The following is a 20,958-nucleotide window of genomic DNA, read 5'->3' as shown; positions in this document are numbered from 1 at the left end:
GAATGCTTTATTCCATGTGGTGAATTCGGTTTTAATTGGTTTCCGAGTGCTGCAGGTGAAACCACAGGAAGAGGATGCGAAGGAGATAGGGAGCTTCCTGTTGTCCAAGGAAACTCCGCTTCACCAAACACCTGGGCCATAGTGAAATAAAACTGCCTCTGGAAACATCTGACACTCCTGTGATCCCAGCAGTCACTGCCTTCGTCACAGAGAAAAGATGTTCCTTTTCATACTCTGGTCTACATCTCCATTGGCTTTGCCCCCCCCTTTTTATACCCCTGCCTTCAGGCACAGCCCGCAGCATGGATACAAATCAGGACTCTTGTTGTTTTAATGATCAAGAGAGAAAGGAACTACAAAGGCCTTGTAATTCTCTCCACCAATCATTAGGAACACGTACGATCACAGGGGGCTTCATTGTTATGGAATTAAGTTGATCTCGGTCCCCCCCTCCCTATGTAATCCTATGAATTGAGAATTGTTTGTAGAGACTTGCAGAATGGAAGATGGACGAAGCCGATAGACAGACAAACAATTTGCAAGAAAGTTGGATTTGACTTATGGCCTGCGCTCCTTTAAGTGGTAATCTCCCGAAGACCAGGATGCATCTGCAAACGCATCAAGAAGATTGATGACACCCTCCCTTTTCTCAGCCTCTCTTCCCAGTTGTAATCTCCCAGCCAGTCCTATTTTCCCATGTCGACGGCAGAGTGTGCATTTAAATGAAGGATCTTGTGTTGTTCACTGAAGCCAGTTATCTGTAGTTACTGGCAAGAGGAGACCAGAGCAACTACACAAACCTTACGGTTTTTGCGAGGCTTGACCCGAGGAAAGCACCTCTAGAGTCGATGCAAATCTGTTTTTGCACGCTGGCAAGAACCTGACTGATGTCGACATGTTCCACTACATTGTTCTGCAGCTAATATGTCTCTTTGCCATTGTTCATCTTTTTGATTAATGGCATCAGGCCCATATTTGGCCCCAGATGTCATAAGGTTTTGGCTGTAGGTCTGGTATCTCTAACACTGTCATTCTTGGTCACGCTTGGCTGCTGGCGAGACGTAAAGGAGTTGCTGGCAGGTGCTGATGAGTCAAACCTCTGCAGGCCACAAGGCTGGAGCTCTAAGCTATGGCTCACTCCAATTACTGCAAAAACTTTATAAAGGGTATCCGCTAGTGCCGCTCCTAGGCATGATCAATTTATATTGAAGGTACACTGTCGGTTACTACTTTATGTTCCGTGAAGTAAACCACTGATAGATGCTGCTCATCTTATGTGCTCCTCCTCTTTTGGTTATGACTTTTATTCCCCCATTTCTCCTTTTACCCTTCACTCCTCATCTTTTCTGTGAAATTCACTGTGTTAGCTTGTTCGTTTTTACTGTTCCCCTCTGTTCTTTAAAAAACTGCTGCTTTGCTTTGCTTTGCTTCAGGAGCGGAAATGAAGAGAAGCTCATGGCCCTGCTCACGCCGTTAAACGTCAACTGCCATGCCAGTGACGGTCGTAAGGTAAGAACATTCACTGTGCCATAAACGTTTGACCACTGCTGGTGAAAACTCCATAGAGCTGTTAATATTCTCCTTCTGACATAGTTCCAAAATGGAATCAAGGTAGATACCATATTTAATAAAAATCTCTCCTCAGAGTTAATGACCCTAGTCTCAGTCAACTTCTGTCCAGGGTTATTACAGGTACATCTAAAAAAATTAGAATATCATGAAAAAGGTCAATATTTTTTGTCACTCATTTCAGAAAGTAAAACCCATATATTAAATAGATTCATTACACATAGAGGGAAATTTTCAAGCCTTTATTTCTTGAAATTTTTATGATTATGGCTTACAGATAATGAAAACCCAAAATTCTGTGTATCAGAAAATTTGAATATTACATAAGATCAATAAAAAAAGATATTTTAAACAGAAATGTCAGGCTAATGAAAAGTATGTTCATTTCTATGCACTCAATACTTGGTTGGGCATCCTTTTGCATGAATTACTGCATCAATGCGGCGTGGCATGGAGGCAATCAGCCTGTGGCACTGCTCAGGTGTAATGGAAGCCCAGGTTGGTAGCGGCCTTCGGGTCATCTGCAGTGTTGGGTCTGGTGTCTCTCATCTTCCTCTTGACAATACCCCATAGATTCTCTATGGGGTTCAGGTCAGACGAGTTTTCCGGCCAATCAAGCACAGTAATACCATGGTCATTGAACCAGCTTTTGGTACCTTTGGCAGTGTGGGCAGGTGCCAAGTCCTGCTGGAAAATGAAATCAGCATCTCCATAAAGCTTGTCAGCAGAAGGAAGCATGAAGTGCTCTAAAATTTCCTGGTAGATGGCTGCGTTGACTGTGGACTTCAGAAAACACAGTGGACCAACACCAGCAGATGACATGGCAGCAAGCAACATGGATTCTGTGCCTCTCCACTCTTCCTCCAGACTCTGGGACCTTGATTTCCAAATGAAATGCAAAATTGACTTTCATCTGAAAAGAGGACTTTGGAGCACTGAGCAACAGTCCAGTTCTTTTTCTCCACAGCCCAGGTAAGACGCTTCTGACATCATCTCTGGTTCAGAAGTGGCTTGGTAGCCCTTTTCCTGATGACGTCTGAGCGTGGTGACTCGCACTGACTCCAGCTTCAGTCCACTCCTTGTGAAGCTCTCCCAAGTGTTTGAATCAGCTTTGCTTGACAATATTCTAAAGCTTGCGGTCATCCCTGTTGCTTGTGCACCTTTTCTTACCCAAATTCTTCCTTCCAGTCAACTTTGCATTTAATATGCTTTGATACAGCACTCTGTAAACAGCCACACCTTTCAGTAATGACCCTCTGTGACTTACCCTCTTTGTGGAGGGCGTCAATGTTTGTCTTCTGGATCATTGCCAAGTCAGCAGTCTTCCCCATTAATGTGGTTTCAAAGAACAAGAGATACATGGTATTTATACTGTAGGGATGGTCATTAATTGAAACTCAAAGGTAAATATTCTAATATTTTGAGATACTGATTTTTGACTTTCATCAGCTGTAAGCTCTTATCAAAATTAAAACTAAAAAACTTTTGAAATGTTTTACATGTAATGAATCTAAAATATATGAAAGCTTCACTTTTTGAAACAAGTTACAAGAAAAAAATGAACTTTTTCACGATATTAAAATTTTTTGAGATGCACCTGTATAGTTTTCGATTCTTGATTATAGTTGTATTTCTGTTTTTATTTTTCATTTATTTTAGTATGTTAGTTTTCACTCATTGTTAGTTTGTTTTCTTTCCCAATGTTTTCTAGTTTCAGTTTATTTTCGGCTTAGTTTATCTAGTCTAATGGCATTTTTATGTTTTAAGTAGTGCTGTCAAACTATTATATTTTTATATATATACAGTGGCCTCCATAAGTATTGGAACAGTAAAGACAAAATTGCTCTGTTGGCTGTGGATTCAAGACATTTGCAAATATGATTAAAAGATGAATATGAGACAAAACTACAGAATGTCACATTTTATTATTAGCCGTTTCAACACATACAGTGAAAAAGTGTTGGCCCCCTTCCTGATTTTTTATTTTATTGCATGTTTGTCACACTTAAATGTTTCAGATCATCAAACAAATTTAAATATTAATAAAAGATAACACAAGTGAACACAACATGCAGTTTTTAAATGAAGGGGTTTTTTTATGAAGGGAAAACAAAATCCAAACCCACATGGCCCTGTGTGAAAAAAGTGTTTCTGTTAAAACATAATTGTGGTTTATCACACCTGAGTTCAGTTTCTCTAGCCACACCCAGGCCTGATTTCTGCCACACCTGTTCCCAATCAAGAAATCATTTAAATAGAACCTGCCTGACAAAGTGAAGTAGACCAAAAGATCCTCAAAAGCTACACATCATGTTGAGATCCAAAGAAATTCAGGAACAAATAAGAAAGAAAGTAATTGAGATCTATCAGTCTGGAAAAGGTTATAAAGCCATTTCTAAAGCTTTGGGACTCCAGCGAACCACAGTGAGAGCCATTATCCACAAATGACGAAACCATAGAACAGTGGTGAACCTTCCCAGGAGTGGCCGGCCGACCAAAATTACCCCAAGAGCGCAGCGACGACTCATCCAAGGTCACAAAAGACCCCACAACATCATCTAAAGAACTGCAGACCTCACTTGCCTCAGTTAAGGTCAGTGTTCATGACCCCACCATATGAAAGAGACTGGGCAAAAATGGCCTGCATGGCAGAGTTCCAAGACAAAAACCGCTGCTGAGCAAAAAGAACATAAAGGCTCATCTCAGTTTTGCCAGAAAACATCTTGTTGATCCCCAAGACTTTTGGGAAAATACTCTGTGGACTGATGAGACAAAAGTTCAACTTCTTGGAAGGTGTGTGTCCCATTACATCTGGCATAAAAGTAACACAGCATTTCAGAAAAAGAACATCATACCAACAGTAAAATATGGTGGTGGTAGTGTGATGGTCTGGGGCTGTTTTGCTGCTTCAGGACCTGGAAGACTTGCTGTGATAAATGGAACCATGAATTCAGCTGTCTACCAAAAAATCCTGAAGGACAATGTCCGGCCATCTGTTCGTGACCTCAAGCTGAAGCTAACTTGCAGATCTACCACAGGCTCTGCACCCTCCTACTTCCACTCACTATTACGAACCTACATCCCCTCCAGAAGTTTGAGATCTGCTAGTGAGCGACGCCTTGTGGTACCATCACAGAGAGGCTCAAAATCACTCTCCAGAACATTCTCGTTCACCATTCCTGGCTGGTGGAATAATCTTCCCACCCCTATCCGGAACGCCGGATCTCTGGCAACCTTCAAGCAACAACTGAAAACTCATCTCTTTCGGCAGTACTTGACTTCATCCTAAACTTAAAAAAAAAAAAAAAAAAAAAAAAAAAAACTTTCCCTCTATCTTTCTCTCCACCTACTAGTTTGTACTTATTTGAACAATGACTGAGACTTGGTGTTACGAGCACTTCCTCTGTCTGACTGCCTCTTCAAGATGAATCGCTTTTTGTATTCCCCAATTGTAAGTCGCTTTGGATAAAAGCGTCTGCCAAATGACTAAATGTAATGTAAATGTAACTTGGGTTCTGCAGCAGGACAATGATCCAAAACACACCAGCAAATCCACCTCTGAATGGCTGAAGAAAAACAAAATGAAGACTTTGGAGTGGCCTAGTCAAAGTCCTGACCTGAATCCTATTGAGATGCTGTGGCATGACCTTAAAAAGGCAGTTCATGCTCGAAACCCTCCAATGTGGCTGAATTACAACAATTCTGCCAAGATGAGTGGGCCAAAATTCCTCCACAGCGCTGTAACCGACTCATTGCAATTTATCGCAAACGCTTGATTGCAGTTGTTGCTGCTAAGGGTGGCCCAACCAGTTATTAGGTTTAGGGGGTAAGCACTTTTTCACACAGGGCCATGTGGGTTTGGATTTTGTTTTCCCTTCTTAATAAAAAACTTCATTCAAAAACTGCATGTTGTCTTTACTTGTTATCTTTGATTAATATTTGAATTTGTTTGATGATCTGAAACATTAAAGTGTGACAAACATGCAAAAAAATAAAAAGTCAGGAAGGGGGCCAACACTTTTTCACATATGTTTTACCAAATGAAAAGAACAGCAATTTTAGAGTTCATCCCACTCATTAATGTGAGCATAAGTATTGGGACAGTTGAACATAAGGCAGATATAAAAGATTAAAAGCTATTATTTAGTTGCAGATCCCTTGCGCACAATCACAGCAGAGAGTCTGTGACCCATAGACATCACCAGACTCTCATCCTTTGAAATGCTTTTCCCAGCCTTTAATGCAGCCATTCCCAATTGTTGCTTGTTTTGGGGAGTTTCTGCCTTTACTCTCCTCTTCAGCTGGTGAAATTAATGTTCAATCGGATTTAAATCTGGAGATTGACTTGGGCAATCTAAGACTTTCCATTTCTTTGCCCTTATAAATTCCTTGACTGACCTGGCAGGGTGTTTTGGGTCATTGTCCTGATGCAATATGAAGCACTTCCCAATAAATCTGGTGGCATTTTCTTGAATATTGGTAGGCAAGATGGTTTTGTACCCTTCCAAATTCATTCTGCTACTGTCATCATACTCATCGTTAAGTCATCAGTAAAGTTGAGAGGGCCTGTTCCAGAGGCAGCCATGCATGCCCATGCCACGACACCACCTCCACCATGCTTTACAGATGAGGCTGTATGCTTGGGATCAATACGGTTCCCTTTTTTTTCTCCACATTTTTGCTTTCCCATCACCTAGTTAAAGGTTCATCTTTGTCTCATCGGTCCATAAACACAGTTCCAAAACTCTTCTGGCTCACCTTTGTGCTTTTTTGCAAACTCTAATCTTGCCTTTCTATTTTTGGTGCTGGTCAGAGGTTTGCATCTTGCTGTGTAGCATCTGTAATTCTGTGTCAAAGTCTCCTGAGGACAGTAAATTGTCAGAGCATTACCCCAGCTTTCTGGAAGTTGTTGGTAATTTTACAGACACGTCTTTTAGGATTCATTTTCACAGCTTTTATGATTTGTCTGTCATCAACTACTGTTGTTGTTTTTTCAGCCGATCAGGTCGTTGTTCATTGCTGGTGTTGCTGGTGGTATCCAAACTTCCAAAACTGATTTCTCCATGCCCTTTGTTAGCTCTAACTGACTTCCTCTTTTATTTTAGCATCCAAATTGCTTGCTTTTCTCTCAAAGTCAGCTCCCTCGTCTTCATCCTGGTTTGTGTGTGTCATCATCGAATGCAAGATTCAGAATGCAGAAGTAATGGATATAACTGATGCGACACATTCCCTGCTTTTAATATCTGAAGAATTAATGCAACAGGACACAGCTGATCACTTAGAAAGACCTGTGAGGCAACTGTTCCAATACTTATGCTCACATCAGACCGAGGGATGAAACTCTAAAAGTGCTGAACTTCTTAGCTGGTAAAACATCTGTGTTGAATCACCCAATAATAAAATGTGACATTCTGTAGTTTTGTCTCATATTCATCTTTTAATCATATTTGTAAATGTCTTGACACCACAGCCAACAGAGCAATTTTGTCTTTGCTGTTCCAATACTTTTGGAGGGCACTGTATGTATGTGTGTATATGTATGTTATTTTATATTAAATATATTTAAATAAAATATTAATTATATAAATACATGTAAATATTTTCACAATATATACTGTATGCAGCATGTGTATTTATATACATAATAAATATACACAGTACACACACACACACTATGTACACACAAACTTTTAATTTGGATACGATTTATCGCAATTAATCATTTGACAGCACTAGTTCTAAGTAAAGGGTTTATGGTATAGCATGTATTAAAAACTAATACCTAAAAATGTCTTTGTTCTGTGATCAGTTTTGCACTCATGAAAATGCATTTTAGTTTGAATTCAGTTCCCCCCCCCCCCCCCCCCCCCCAGTTCTATTAGTTTATATAATTTTTCTGCTAATGAGAGCATTTTATTTAGTTTTTGTTTCATTTTCACACTAACGCTGCTTATCGTTCCAAGCAAAATAGAATTGATTCAAGTCAGCTATTGAGACATTGCCTTCATTTGCATATTTAATTGAATATGGTGTCTACCAGGCTTCATTGTGAGAAGTGCGGCATTGTTCCCGTCCTCTTGCATTAGCTTATTTGCAGTTGAAAATAACTTTAATGTATGTCATCATCATCATATTACAAGTGAAAGTGCAGGGTTGGATTTAAAGCTGAAGCTAAGAACCATCACTCTGAATTATTTTAATTGGTTCATATTTAATCAAGTGCATCACTCAAGTAATTTATGTGGAACTGCCATTTAATTACACTATTTTGTGCTTTCGTTCTTGTGTATGAAATTCAGGGCTCAACATTTCACTTATCAGTTTTAGGTTCAGAGAAATATTGCTTGCATTGGGTTTAAAGATTAAAGAAAACCCTCAGGTTTTTATGAATTAATACTACAGTTTACTTGCAGCAAAAGTACTAGCCTACACTTGACTCACTGTTTTTAATGTGAGCTTTAAATTTTTTTTTTGTTGTTGTTGCATGATGCATGTGGACTTAAGTGAGTGTTTTCAGATCGGATATATCTATTTTAAACAAGACTTGTATGAATTTTGTCAGCAGCGCATGTAAGATGTGTACAATGACTTTTCATCAATTTTTGTCACTGAGGACAAGATAGGAGCAGTGAAATGGTTGCAGATGAGTACTAATCTCAGTAAGATCAAGGGCTTGATTTAGAGGAATTACTCTCAGCCAGTTCTGTATGTAGTCCTCATGCATATTTATCGAATATTGACTGATTTCCCAGGCGTGCTACCCAAAAGGTTTTTTTTTTTCTTCCCCCTCTCTGCTTTGGTAAACATTTTGAGAAGAGTCTGTCTGCAGACATGCACTCTCATCTCATATGCACTGTCTGTGACATTACTGAAAAGTGTTTAACAAAGATTGGTGCTTTATTGCATAATTATTCCCTTAATTCAGCTGAATATGGCAGTAATAATTTTAGATTGCCAAGACAGTATATATAAGCACTCTGAAGGTTGCTGTGATGATTTGCCAGTATTTGTTTTTTTTTTTTTTTCTCAGTGCTGATCGGGATTAACAAATCACTGTCACTTGTGATTACAAGCTAAGTCGTTTTATTAAATCATTTGAAAGAAATTACAGGACATATTTAAGTTTGTATGTCAGGTACCAATCCTCTAATTTCACATATATTTTTAATACTTTAAACAGTATGTGTCTGCAGATTTGAATGCAACTTAACTTAGGATTTGACTTTTTTAAATGTATTTTGCATCAGTGTAATGCTTAAAAAAATACAATGACTAACAGCAGTTACATGGTTGTATTAGATTGCATTTACATCAGTGTGTCTATTTTTTATATGAACAAATCTGATTTGAGATATTACTTGTTTCCAGTTTCCTTGTATAGAATGCAATTGATGTCCAACACATTTAATGCAGTGCAGCGCTGCACATTTAAAAACGTCTCTGTGCAGCTTGCTGCCGTTTATTTTGCAACATTTATAACACAACATAAATGTTGTCCTTTTGATCAAAACGTTGGCCATTTCACATTGCGCTAAGCATCCTTAGTTTTTATTTTGTTTAAAACAGCCTAGATTGAAATTCATCCCTGAACTTGTTTAACAAGGTCTCTATTCATCTTAAAACAGGTGAGTGGAGTAAAGGCTCACTGAGCATGTACCTGAGATTGGCTTTATCGACCCAAGGGCCCATATCTCGCCTGTCTGTGTTAGCGCCTCTAACAAAGTCCAATGCTCGTCACTTTAGTAATTTCAGAGAGTGTTTCTGTGTGAGATGCCGTCATTAGTTAAAGGGATTGCAGTATTTAGATGCATCCTCTCGATTCAACCCACTCACAGAATAGATTGGCATTGCATTTTGTGTTTAATAGATTTTGGTTCATGATGCGTAAGAATTTTAGTCACCACGATGATGCTTATTCAGACACAAAGAGCTGGCGTGTGCATTATGCCCGGGATAATCTTTAGCTCTTTTGGACTCAATGAAAAACCTTTCTGGGTCTATCTGCTTTAGTTGGCTGTTTTGCTCTCCCAGGCAGCTTTATGGGTGTAAAAAGATCAGTCTAAGCTAATGTCGATAGCGGCTTCTGCCTGAATCACGGAGATGCCACTCTCCTGCCTTTTGTTGCTTTCTTTGCTTCTGAATGCAGCCCTTGGTGCACTCGCTACTTCATTAGATACAGAAAGACACCACAGGAAGAATAGAGCATGTCATGTCACAAAGACCGAATCCTTTGTTTGTTTGATGTGATCAGAGGATACATCCCTCTGTAGATCCACCGAGAGCTGTTTACCTGGTTTTATTATTCTCCGCTCTGCAATGAAGAGAAAGTCCTTGGAAGCGTGTTATTTAGAGCTCTGTCCCTTTAATTTCATAGCCAATTTCATCCACCTGATACTCTAGTCTCAACCATGAAAAGTGATTTGACTTACAGCGACCGCCAGCGCTGTTTAGAGACCGAGCCTTCCTCCACAAAATACCCCCATCCTGTAACGCTGAGCAGATTTTAGCTGGACCCCCGCCAAACCTCCATATGGTTGAATTATGTATTCTGCGCTCAGACAGAGAAGCACTTCCTTGGTCTTCTGTCCACACATCTCTGTGCCAAACAGTGTGTTGTGGTTATACTCGATGTTCTGTAATAACTGGGGGTGTATCGGTTCAGTTTTCTCACGGTTTGGTTTTATGTTTGGTTGTGGTTTTATGGTTGTTTTCATTCAGTAAATACTGCAGATGTTTTGGTTTAGGGGTACCAATTAGTTTAAGTTGGAGCTGTTCACTATAGCTTCATATTTTAGAGCACCCAATACTGGCATTATTCTCCACTTAAATTTTTTATAAAGCCCCTCTTATTATACTTTCACATGCAATAAACCATATATTGATATATATATATATAAAGAGAGAGAGACTGAGAAAGCAAAAAAGGCATGATTTTCTGATGTTAATTATTTTAGCATATTTTTTTATATGTATCAAGTGACAAAATTATAGTAATAAACAGTGGTATTTTCCTACATATGTATGTTATATATGTATATAGACTATATTGCTTGTTTTTTATGTTGGCAAAAATTATTGTGAATATATCAGTTTCTTTTCCTCTCTGCCTCATGTACAGACAATTCAGCAATACAATACAATTATTGTAAATGCTTTTTAAAAATGGACAACTCAATTCATAGAGGTGATGTTTGACTTGAGAAATTTGTATTTTATTTTATTTTAATGTCATGCCACTAATGTAATGTTAGGCCTCTTTCACTGATATTTGTTGCCTTTTCTTCCTGACTGTTACCCAACTTTAATGTTTACAGTGAACACAAGATTTATTGAAAGGCTTTGTCTACCTCTTTTTTCTAAAAGTGTGGGATGCTTGTGTTGATATAACACTGTCCTCAGTGCTACGTTTCATTTTATAGAATATTTCACAGTCGCTTCATGCTGCACAATCAATCAAGCAGGTTGGATTAGTTTTTAAATGTTTTGCTTTTACTGAGAATAGAAACATGACCCTTGTTTTGTCTGTAAGCGAAAACACCATGCTGGTGACGGAGGTCCACCAGGTCCACTGCAGCATATTGTCCATACTTGCACTACAAGGTGCTTCACTACGGTTGTCTTGGTCATGCATAGTGCTTTGATATTCAGACTGGTGCATGATAATGCTGTAGACTTCCTTCCCACTGAGACTTAATTAGCCAAGATGTCTCCATTCAAAATGATATCTTCCCCTCCACTCCACTGCCAGATACGAGCAACTTCTGTATGGATGGCAGTGGCGTGATGCACTTTCACCCGCTCTCCATTACAAGTGAACCACTTTTCATTTCGTAATTATATGTTTGCCTCAGTGGCCATCACGCTCTGAGCCCTGGATGCTGTAACAGATGGCCTTGGGCCCTCAATTTATTGCTTGCTGTTTTCCACACACTTCACCTCTCTGGGGATTTTAGATTATTCAGGACACATCATTCATAAAATAATATTGATTTAGGTGTTGTGTTTTTCCTTTCCTGTGTTCCCTCACAGAAACCAAGCACATGAAACCATTATATAGGATAAGGTTGTTACGAGCAATATTTCAGTAGTCGATACGAATATGAGGTACATTTCTCAAGGTACCAATTTCGAGACCACAGCAATATTCAATAGCAATTATTATGAAACGACACTGCTTTTACATAATTGCTTAAACTGCAATTATGGAAAAGCACTACTTTAGTTAGTCAACTAAAAGTACGGTGGCCCAATAGTGCACCACACAATGAAATCTCCACAACACAACAGAAACAAGCCGCAACATAACGAAATTAGTGCAACACAATGGAAACACGTCGCAAAACAGCGGAATTAGCACAACATAACGGAAACAAATCGCAACAGCTAAATTAGCACAACACAAGGAAATTAGTCCTATGCGTTGTGTTGTGGCGACTTTATGTAGATATTTGTGTAGATGTGTTGTGCACTACTGGGCCACCATATTAAAGTATTAATAAGTTAAATTAAAACAAGCAAGTAATTATTCAAGTAAATATGTACAGCTCTCATGGTTTAATGTACTTTTTACATTTCACATAATTCATTTATTTTTTATTGTTCTGTTTACACAATCTATTTTTCTATATTTCACTTAATGCAAATAGTTTTGTTTTTCACTTTATTCAAATATATATATATATATATATATATATATATATATATATATATATATATATATTTTTTTTTTTTTTTTTTTTCATTCAAATATTTTTTTTTTTACAGTTCTATACAATTTGCGCCATTTTGTTCTCTCTCTCTTTACATTTTCGACAATTTCACCATTCCCTTTTTTAAAACGCATATCGATACCCTAATATAAAGTAGAACTTGCTTTTTAACAGGCAAGTCTGAAGCAGAATCGTAATGTGTTGTGTTTGGTTATTCTTCCACATCTATCAAGTATAACAGCATGAACCTAGAGGCTTCTGTCATTTCCAACATCTATCCTAATGAGAGGTGATGATGGGGGAGCATGCAAGCCTTTCCACCGGTTCAATCTCATCTCAGCCTTTGCCATGCAGACCGACATCTCTCTCAGCACCCTGCAAATTACCTCACATTCATCTTTCACATGTATTGCTGTTGTTAGTGTTTTGATGCGGACCAGTTTTAGTAGCTTCAAAGTTGTACCAACAGTTTAAATATTGAAAGCTCGTATCTGGTCCCATGCTGTGAAATTTGGGCTTCCTGTTTTCTTATTTGAAGGGCCATCTCATCAAGCATTTAGATTTGTTTTGCTCTGCTAAATATATGCAGTGCCGTGTGCTCCCTGTGCTACACTGAATCAAGATCACTGCAAAATCAATGACGTTTTTTTTTGCAAATGTGAAAGCCTGTTCTCATGTCAGTCAGATTTAGTTGCAGTCTAACTAGTCAGCTGTCTAGAGGTGATGTCAGTTCATAGTCGTCCTATTAGCAATCATTTCAATCATTCATCAATCATAAGATTGCTGTCATCCTCATAGGTTTAATGCTATACTGTCTATCCTCTGTAACATTTTTCCTTATAGCTGCTTTATTTATTATTTATTTTTTTATGTTTTTTGTCTGATTTTTTTTTTGGGTAGTGGAGTGTAATACAAACCATATAAAATAAGGCTTATTTTTAAGTACTCTTTATTTTTTCTTGTTATTTTTTTACTACTCTGCTCTGCTTACTGTGTGCAGATTTCTTCAGAGTATTCTATTTTCAGTTTTTCCACAATGACTTCTTGTTGCGTAGGAGGTAAAGGTCTTGACAGTTCTGTTCTTCAATTTATTGCAGATTAAATAGGTCTCTAAAGACAGCAGTCGTCAAGCATGTGGTAAGATTTACTGCCACAATCCAAGTATCTCTTATGAGGTGTTGCTCATTTATAATTGTAAATTATTTAAATTAAAGCTTTCAGCAAATTAAAATAATTTTATACATTTTTGTTGGTGTTAAGTGGCTTGCTTTCTTGTTAATTTTATTAAAGAAAATTAATGACTTTAGAAATATTTTATTAAAATCAGATGTTAACATGCTGACAGGCCTAATTTAAAGGGACAGTTCACTCAAAAAGGAAAATTGTGATCATCTGCTAGCCTAATGTCATGTAATTATTTATATATGCAATTATTTATTTATTTATATATATACATACACACACAGCTTGGAAATTCCGCAAATTGTCTCCTTCCATACATACAAATATATAAATAAGGTATGTGCGCTACGACTAATTTGACTGTCGTTTAAACAGAAGTTTTGTATCCGATTAGTCGACTAGTCCAAAATCTAGAAACGCCCAATAAAACGCCCAGTGGCAAAATAAAAAAAACTGTGTGTGTGTCTATATAACAGCCTACACTTGAAATACTTAATCTTTGAATCACACTGTCAAATCCCTCAATGATTTCTGCTAAAAATAGGTAACGATTATGCCATATGCTTGCCTCGCGTTATCATCATTTAATTTTAGGCGGTCGTTAAACAGAAAAAAAAGGAAGAGTATACACTCAACAAACCAGTGCATAGCTTATTTATTCAGATCGGCTGGAACTATGCAGAAATGGAAAATCAATCAATAGACTGACAGAATTCTTCATTTTCATATAACGCTAGCCAACATATTAAAATGCATATTAAAACAAAAGTCAAAAGCAAAAGGAAAGTTTATTAAAGGAATAGCATTAAAACGGCTTTTAAAAATGTACTTCATGTTGGCTGTATTGTCTAAAAACAAAACCATGTTCGTTTTACTTACTCAGACCATGCGCATTTGTTCAGTGAATTTAACATGTTAATGTGGTCTGGCGAAAGACGGGACTTGAGGCAATTCTACACTTGAAAAAAAAAATAACACGCTCGGCAGGAACTGAAGTCACAGGCACGCAGAGAGATAACAAACAAGCAGACAGGTTCGAAATGAGCCTGGAAATCCCGCACCACCACCGAAGTGGGTCTTCGTTTAGAGAAATAGACGGCGCGGATGGGATCGCGGACCGCAGTGGCAGGTTGTAGTGTATGACATGATTGACATTTGCTGGCTTTGGCTAGCCTCCAAGCTAACGCATACATGCCTGTATTGAATATGATTACGCATCGCTCCAGTAAAGTTTAGTTATTGTAAGCCAATTTGACTTTACACAGTGTACACACACTTTTTCACACAGGGCCATGTGGGTTTGGATTTTGTTTTCCCTTCATAAAAAAACCCTTCATTTAAAAACTGCATGTTGTTTACTTGTGCTATCTTTGATTAATATTTAAATTTGTTTGATGATCTGAAACATTAAAGTGTGACAAACATACAAAAAAATAAAAAATCAGGAAGGGGGCCAACACTTTTTCACACCACTGTATGTAGTTTCCACCCTTATATGCTTTTAAATTTTTTTTTCTATATTTAAATATTTTGAGATGTACTCTTTTTCAAAAATTTTATTTTAACTTGCTATTTAAAATGTTTTTAATGTAACGTTAAAATGATGGTAATTTGAATGATAAAATCATCTTGTTTTTTTGTCTCATGTAATTGACTATTGTTTTCAGTGGTGATTAGTAGGAGCTGTACCGTTTAGTCGAGTAGACCCGCACATCCACCAAAAAAAAAAAAAAAAAAAATATACATGCATATATATGTACACTCACCTAAAGGATTATTAGGAACACCTGTTCAATTTCTCATTAATGCAATTTTCTAATCAACCAATCACACGGCAGTTGCTTCAATGCATTTAGGGGTGTGGTCCTGGTCATGACAATCTCCTGAACTCCAAACTGAATGTCAGAATGGGAAAGAAAGGTGATTTAAGCAATTTTGAGCGTGGCATGGTTGTTGGTGCCAGACGGGCCGGTCTGAGTATTTCACAATCTGCTCAGTTACTGGGATTTTCACGCACAACCATTTCTAGGGTTTACAAAGAATGGTGTGAAAAGGGAAAAACATCCAGTATGCGGCAGTCCTGTGGGCGAAAATGCCTTGTTGATGCTAGAGGTCAGAGGAGAATGGGCCGACTGATTCAAGCTGATAGAAGAGCAACTTTGACTGAAATAACCACTCGTTACAACCGAGGTATGCAGCAAAGCATTTGTGAAGCCACAACACGCACAACCTTGAGGCGGATGGGCTACAACAGCAGAAGACCCCACCGGGTACCACTCATCTCCACTACAAATAGGAAAAAGAGGCTACAATTTGCACAAGCTCACCAAAATTGGATGGTTGAAGACTGGAAAAATGTTGCCTGGTCTGATGAGTCTCGATTTCTGTTGAGACATTCAGATGGTAGAGTCAGAATTTGGCGTAAACAGAATGAGAACATGGATCCATCATGCCTTGTTACCACTGTGCAGGCTGGTGGTGGTGGTGTAATGGTGTGGGGGATGTTTTCTTGGCACACTTTAGGCCCCTTAGTGCCAATTGGGCATCGTTTAAATGCCACGGCCTACCTGAGCATTGTTTCTGACCATGTCCATCCCTTTATGACCACCATGTACCCATCCTCTGATGGCTACTTCCAGCAGGATAATGCACCATGTCACAAAGCTCGAATCATTTCAAATTGGTTTCTTGAACATGACAATGAGTTCACTTTACTAAAATGGCCCCCACAGTCACCAGATCTCAACCCAATAGAGCATCTTTGGGATGTGGTGGAACGGGAGCTTCGTGCCCTGGATGTGCATCCCACAAATCTCCATCAACTGCAAGATGCTATCCTATCAATATGGGCCAACATTTCTAAAGAATGCTTTCAGCACCTTGTTGAATCAATGCCACGTAGAATTAAGTCAGTTCTGAAGGCGAAAGGGGGTCAAACACAGTATTAGTATGGTGTTCCTAATAATCCTTTAGGTGAGTGTATATGTGTGTGTATATATATGTGTGTGTATGTGTATGTATATGTATATGTGTGTGTACAAGTGTTTATATATATATATATATATATATATATATATATATATGTGTATGTATGGAAGGAGACAATTTGTAGAATGTCCAAGCTGCTTTTTTTTTTCCTCCATAGAATGAAAATAGAAGGTAAGAAAATTATATACTGTATGTTTGAAATGACAAGGTTGGTACTTTATTTTGGGGTGAACTATCCCTTTAAATATATTTTTCTGTTAGGCAGCTCTCTGGAGAGGTTCTCTGCACTGCACCAAACAATATCCCTAATGTCTGCCTCTTTGTAAAATCTAGATTGTTACACATGTTTTAATTATTTCTCAGGTTGTTGTTTTCTTTTGGTACTTATAATGCTCCCTCAGAAATGTACATCATGTAGCACAGCATTTTACTCTCTTCTGTCATATTTTCTGGCTGGCCGTGTTGTCTCAGCATTTCATGGCAGTTGTGACCCTTGAGGAGCTCCTGCTCAGCGAAGCGTTAGCGTGTTAAATGTACATCCTTGAACTGCTTTGTATTTCGGTTGGGCCTCTGCCTGCCTTTCTCTTGCCTGCATGTGAGGAACCAGGCACGTGGTTGGTGCTCTCATATTGCAATTTGCTACAACCTGTGAGGATTCAATGCCTTGCAGAGCCGTGGAGATTTGAAGGATGAAAAGTGACTGTCCTGTGAATCAAAGTCTCGAGGATGGAAACAGTGACCATCAGCCTTACTTTAGACACTTTACAGACTAGTTTTGAGCAAAAATTCAGTTGAAACTTTGGCCTCTGTTCAGTTTGAATCAATTTGGCCACACATAACATTCTTATTCATATTCTTTCTTTTTATTAGACATTTAAAATAAAAAATTTCTTGCATTCAAAATCAAATTGCAATTCTACATCCTATTTGCCACCACAATTCAATTCATGAATTGAATGGAAATTTAAAAGGCCTTCTCAATTTCTTTCTAAATGTTTCAAAACATTCTGCGTGTCACAAATATTTTTGTTTGTTACTTTGCATTATACTCATGAAGTTTCATGTACAACACAATCTGGTATAATTTTTAGTGAATCCAGAGTCCTGCATGCTGAAGAAAATCTCCCTGAGTTTGCGGACAGCAGGTGCAGGAGTCAGTAACTGATGGGTAACTAGATGTGCCATTAAACACTTGGCCTATTGAAACCTAGAGACTGTGTGTGAGCCCTGTTGATTTGTTCATCACACTCCAAGACTCTCATCATTAGTCCTGAACCTCTCAACGTTGCGAGCATCTCTCTCACACGGCGTGGCAGGGCCCAGAACAACTCCCCGTCAAGATCAGACACCACACTTTGACCAGTGGCACTGATGAAAAAAGTCCAATCCCTGTGGAGCAGCTGCTCTCCATAACCAAAGGCGTCATTTGCATCCATTAGAAGTCACACCAGTAACAGGGACATTGTGGGCTTTCTTCAGAGGGGGCTGGTGGTGGGTCAGGCATGGAGGCACACCTCATCCCCCTTCAGGGACACATATAATCTCCTAATCACCTCCAGAAGTTAGCGATGCTATCGACCATCCAGGGTGACTTGAGGGCACAGTATGGCTGGTGTCTTGTGGCTCCTTTAAAGGGCTCATTTACTGGGCTGTGAAGAGGGTTAAGTCACTTAGAGCGACAGTGGTTTGGCCCGGGGAGACAGAGAGGGAGTGTCGATGTGTGAAAGGAAGGAGTGCTTCGCCATTGTTGTAGCTGTCTGAACAATGAAAAAAGCAGAGTCATTAGTCTCCTGTCTGGAGAAGAGGTTGTCAGTGAAGACAGAGACACTGCTCATCATGATACGTTTAAGGCCACTCTAAAAGCTGAGCTACATCTTTGCTGAAAAAGCCCTCTTTGCGGTGGCACTTTTTCATGGCAAGGGCACTATGAGTGGACAGGCTTTTCATCAAAATGTGAGAACATTCACACACAGTTAGCAGAATGACTGCTAATATAAAATTGAAAAATCACAACCCCATGGCACATTTTGAAGTGAATTTTTGCTCTAATTTGTTCGAATTGATTAAGCCTATGTTTTAGGAGATAGCACTTTTGCAGATTCTATCAGTTAAGACTCCATGTTAAATGTAGCTTTCACACCTGATGCATTTGCTCAGTCAAGACAATCTGAATTTGCCCCTTTCTCGTCTGTGTTTACACTGTTGTTGTTCAAAAATAACAATTTGCATTCACATTAGCCACAAACAGAAGTGGCTCACACTGATTTTCCAAACCCCTTTTCATGAACTACAAAGCTGGATTTTAGCAAGAAATACGTTTGATATTCTGTGAAGTAGGCCTATTTTGCAATTCTTCCTAGAATTCAGCTTTGTAGTTCTGAAAAGAGCATCTGGAATTCAGTGCGAACCACTTCAGTTTCTGTTTAATGTGAATGCAATCAAAAAGTAAATTGCGGTCTGTTGTTATATTGTGCAGCAATACCCAAATATATAAACTATTATATAACATACCATATTGACCAAATGTGGGTTGATTTAAAGGGATACTTCACCCAAAAAGTAAAATCATGTCATCATTAGAAACTCATCGTTGGAAACTTTTTTTTTTTTTTTTTTTTTAAGTATTTTTATTGTTCATACAATGAAAGTTAGACACCAAAAACTAAATCACTAAGACATTGTTTAGAATATGTTCTTTTATATTCCCCAGAAGGAAGTCAGGTGAGAAAGCTACTTGGACTATGATAGTAGGTGGGATATTTAGTGGAGTTCATGTTGTTTTTACAGTTTATACATTTGCTTAAATCAGTAGTTAGCTCTTCACGCCTTGATTTGTGTTCATAAAAACCACCGAAGTGGCTCAAAATCAGACTCTCTAACAGCTTTATGGTCAGTTGAGGTCGGTTCCACACCATAACTCTAGTATTTGTGATGTCTGTTGGAAAAATGGTCTTGATTAGCTTCATCACCTGCATGCGTTCTTTAACTTGCTTGTGGTCTCCTCTGACTTCTGCGAAATCAGCGTAAAATCCGAGCAGAGATGAATGACTTGCCCTGACTCTTTTTCTTGAAATGGAAAAGAATTTATCAGTGCCATGCTAGCTTTAGACAATGTCTCTGAACACTGATTGAAAGCCATGCTTGTGAGTATGTGTGTGAGAGAGAGTAGGAAGCATACTCCAGAGTGTGAGATTTGCCACGGTCTGGGATTAAAAAAGATGGAGCTCTCTGAAGTGCAGGACGTTATTAACACAGCACACTGGAGCACATTATCAAGATGCCTTCTACAGGGGCTCGGGGAAAAACAATCACTTACCGTACACCTGCCGCAGATCCCATCAATCATGTCACAGTTGTTCCATGGTGAGCTTTTTCATTTTCTTTCCACGTTTTTACTCTTTCTCGCTGCTGCTTTTTTCTCAGATTAGTTTTGAGCTGGGCTCTGTTGTATGTTAAATACACACTGTAGTCAGTTCCACTTAACCCGTCTGAACTTTTAACCATGACACTAAACTTGTGCAGTAAGCTTGTTCCCTTCCTTGCAGTTGTGCAGTTATTTTGTATTTATCTGATCTTCTTTCCCGAAGTGACACAAAAAATTCCACTCCATTTTCTTTTAGAGAAATTGCTAACTGCCATTAAATGGATACAAATATGAATTTACTCACCCTCAGGGTGTTCCAAACTTGACGGATTTTCTTCTGTGGAATGAAAACATTTAGAATTTTATTTTAATTGAAAGTCAGTGAAGCCCAGTGTTGTTTTTGGACAGCACTGACTTTGTGTATGGGTGAAAAACACTTAACCCCCCCCCCCCCCCCCAAAAAAAACATTCTTTAAAATATTTTCTTTTATGTGTAGAAAGAAAGAAAGTCATAAAGGTTTGGAATGACATTGGTAAATGATGACAGAATTTCCTTTTTTTTTTTGTTAGCATTAACAAGCATTATTTTATAACCAGATGTCTTTTAGCTAAACCGCACAATAAGTAGCTTTAAGAAGGTATGATGAAGACATTCTCATCCATGTCAGGACATTGGAAGCCATTGTTCCATTGACTGCCTCATCATTACTCTGGGTGGGATTGTGAAACAGAGCTGTTTATATGGTGTGATAACATTCGCCTTAACATATTGCAGGCTTTAGCTTAAAGATTATGTGTACTAGACTAGAGGAATGATGTGGGAAGAGGCTTGGGAGGGAATTAGCACAGAACGATTTGCTTTGCATCAAAGTCTTAGTGCTCTGGATCCAGGGTTCCTCAAGACAACACTCTAGCTCTGTGGTTGGTTAGATTTGGTCTTCATGCAAAATCACAGAGGTAGGAGATTCACAGCACAATGAACAAGTGGAATTATGGGCAATAGAAAACGCTGATATATGAAAATTTTGCAAAAATAATGCAATCTTGGGTCACACTTTATTTTACCTCGCCATTAACTATGACTTTTGCCTCAATAAACTCCTAATTTGCTTTTTATTAATAGTAAGGTAGTTTTTATTAATAGTA

General features: G+C 38.5%; 1 protein-coding gene across 1 annotated transcript in view; it reads left to right on the top strand.

The window, feature by feature from the left end:
- LOC306855852 (poly [ADP-ribose] polymerase tankyrase-1) overlaps positions 1-20,958 on the top strand; it is a 125,625-nt gene that overhangs the window by 55,678 nt on the left and 48,989 nt on the right. Inside the window, exon 5 of the mRNA XM_079394772.1 lies at positions 1,434-1,509. Coding sequence (XP_079250898.1) covers positions 1,434-1,509 — 76 coding nt within the window. The remainder of the gene's footprint in view (positions 1-1,433; positions 1,510-20,958) is intronic.

Source organism: Barbus barbus (assembly GCF_936440315.1).
Source record: "Barbus barbus genome assembly, chromosome: 36".
NCBI classification, from domain to species: Eukaryota; Metazoa; Chordata; class Actinopteri; order Cypriniformes; family Cyprinidae; genus Barbus; species Barbus barbus.
This window is presented reverse-complemented; position numbering and strand designations above follow the sequence as displayed.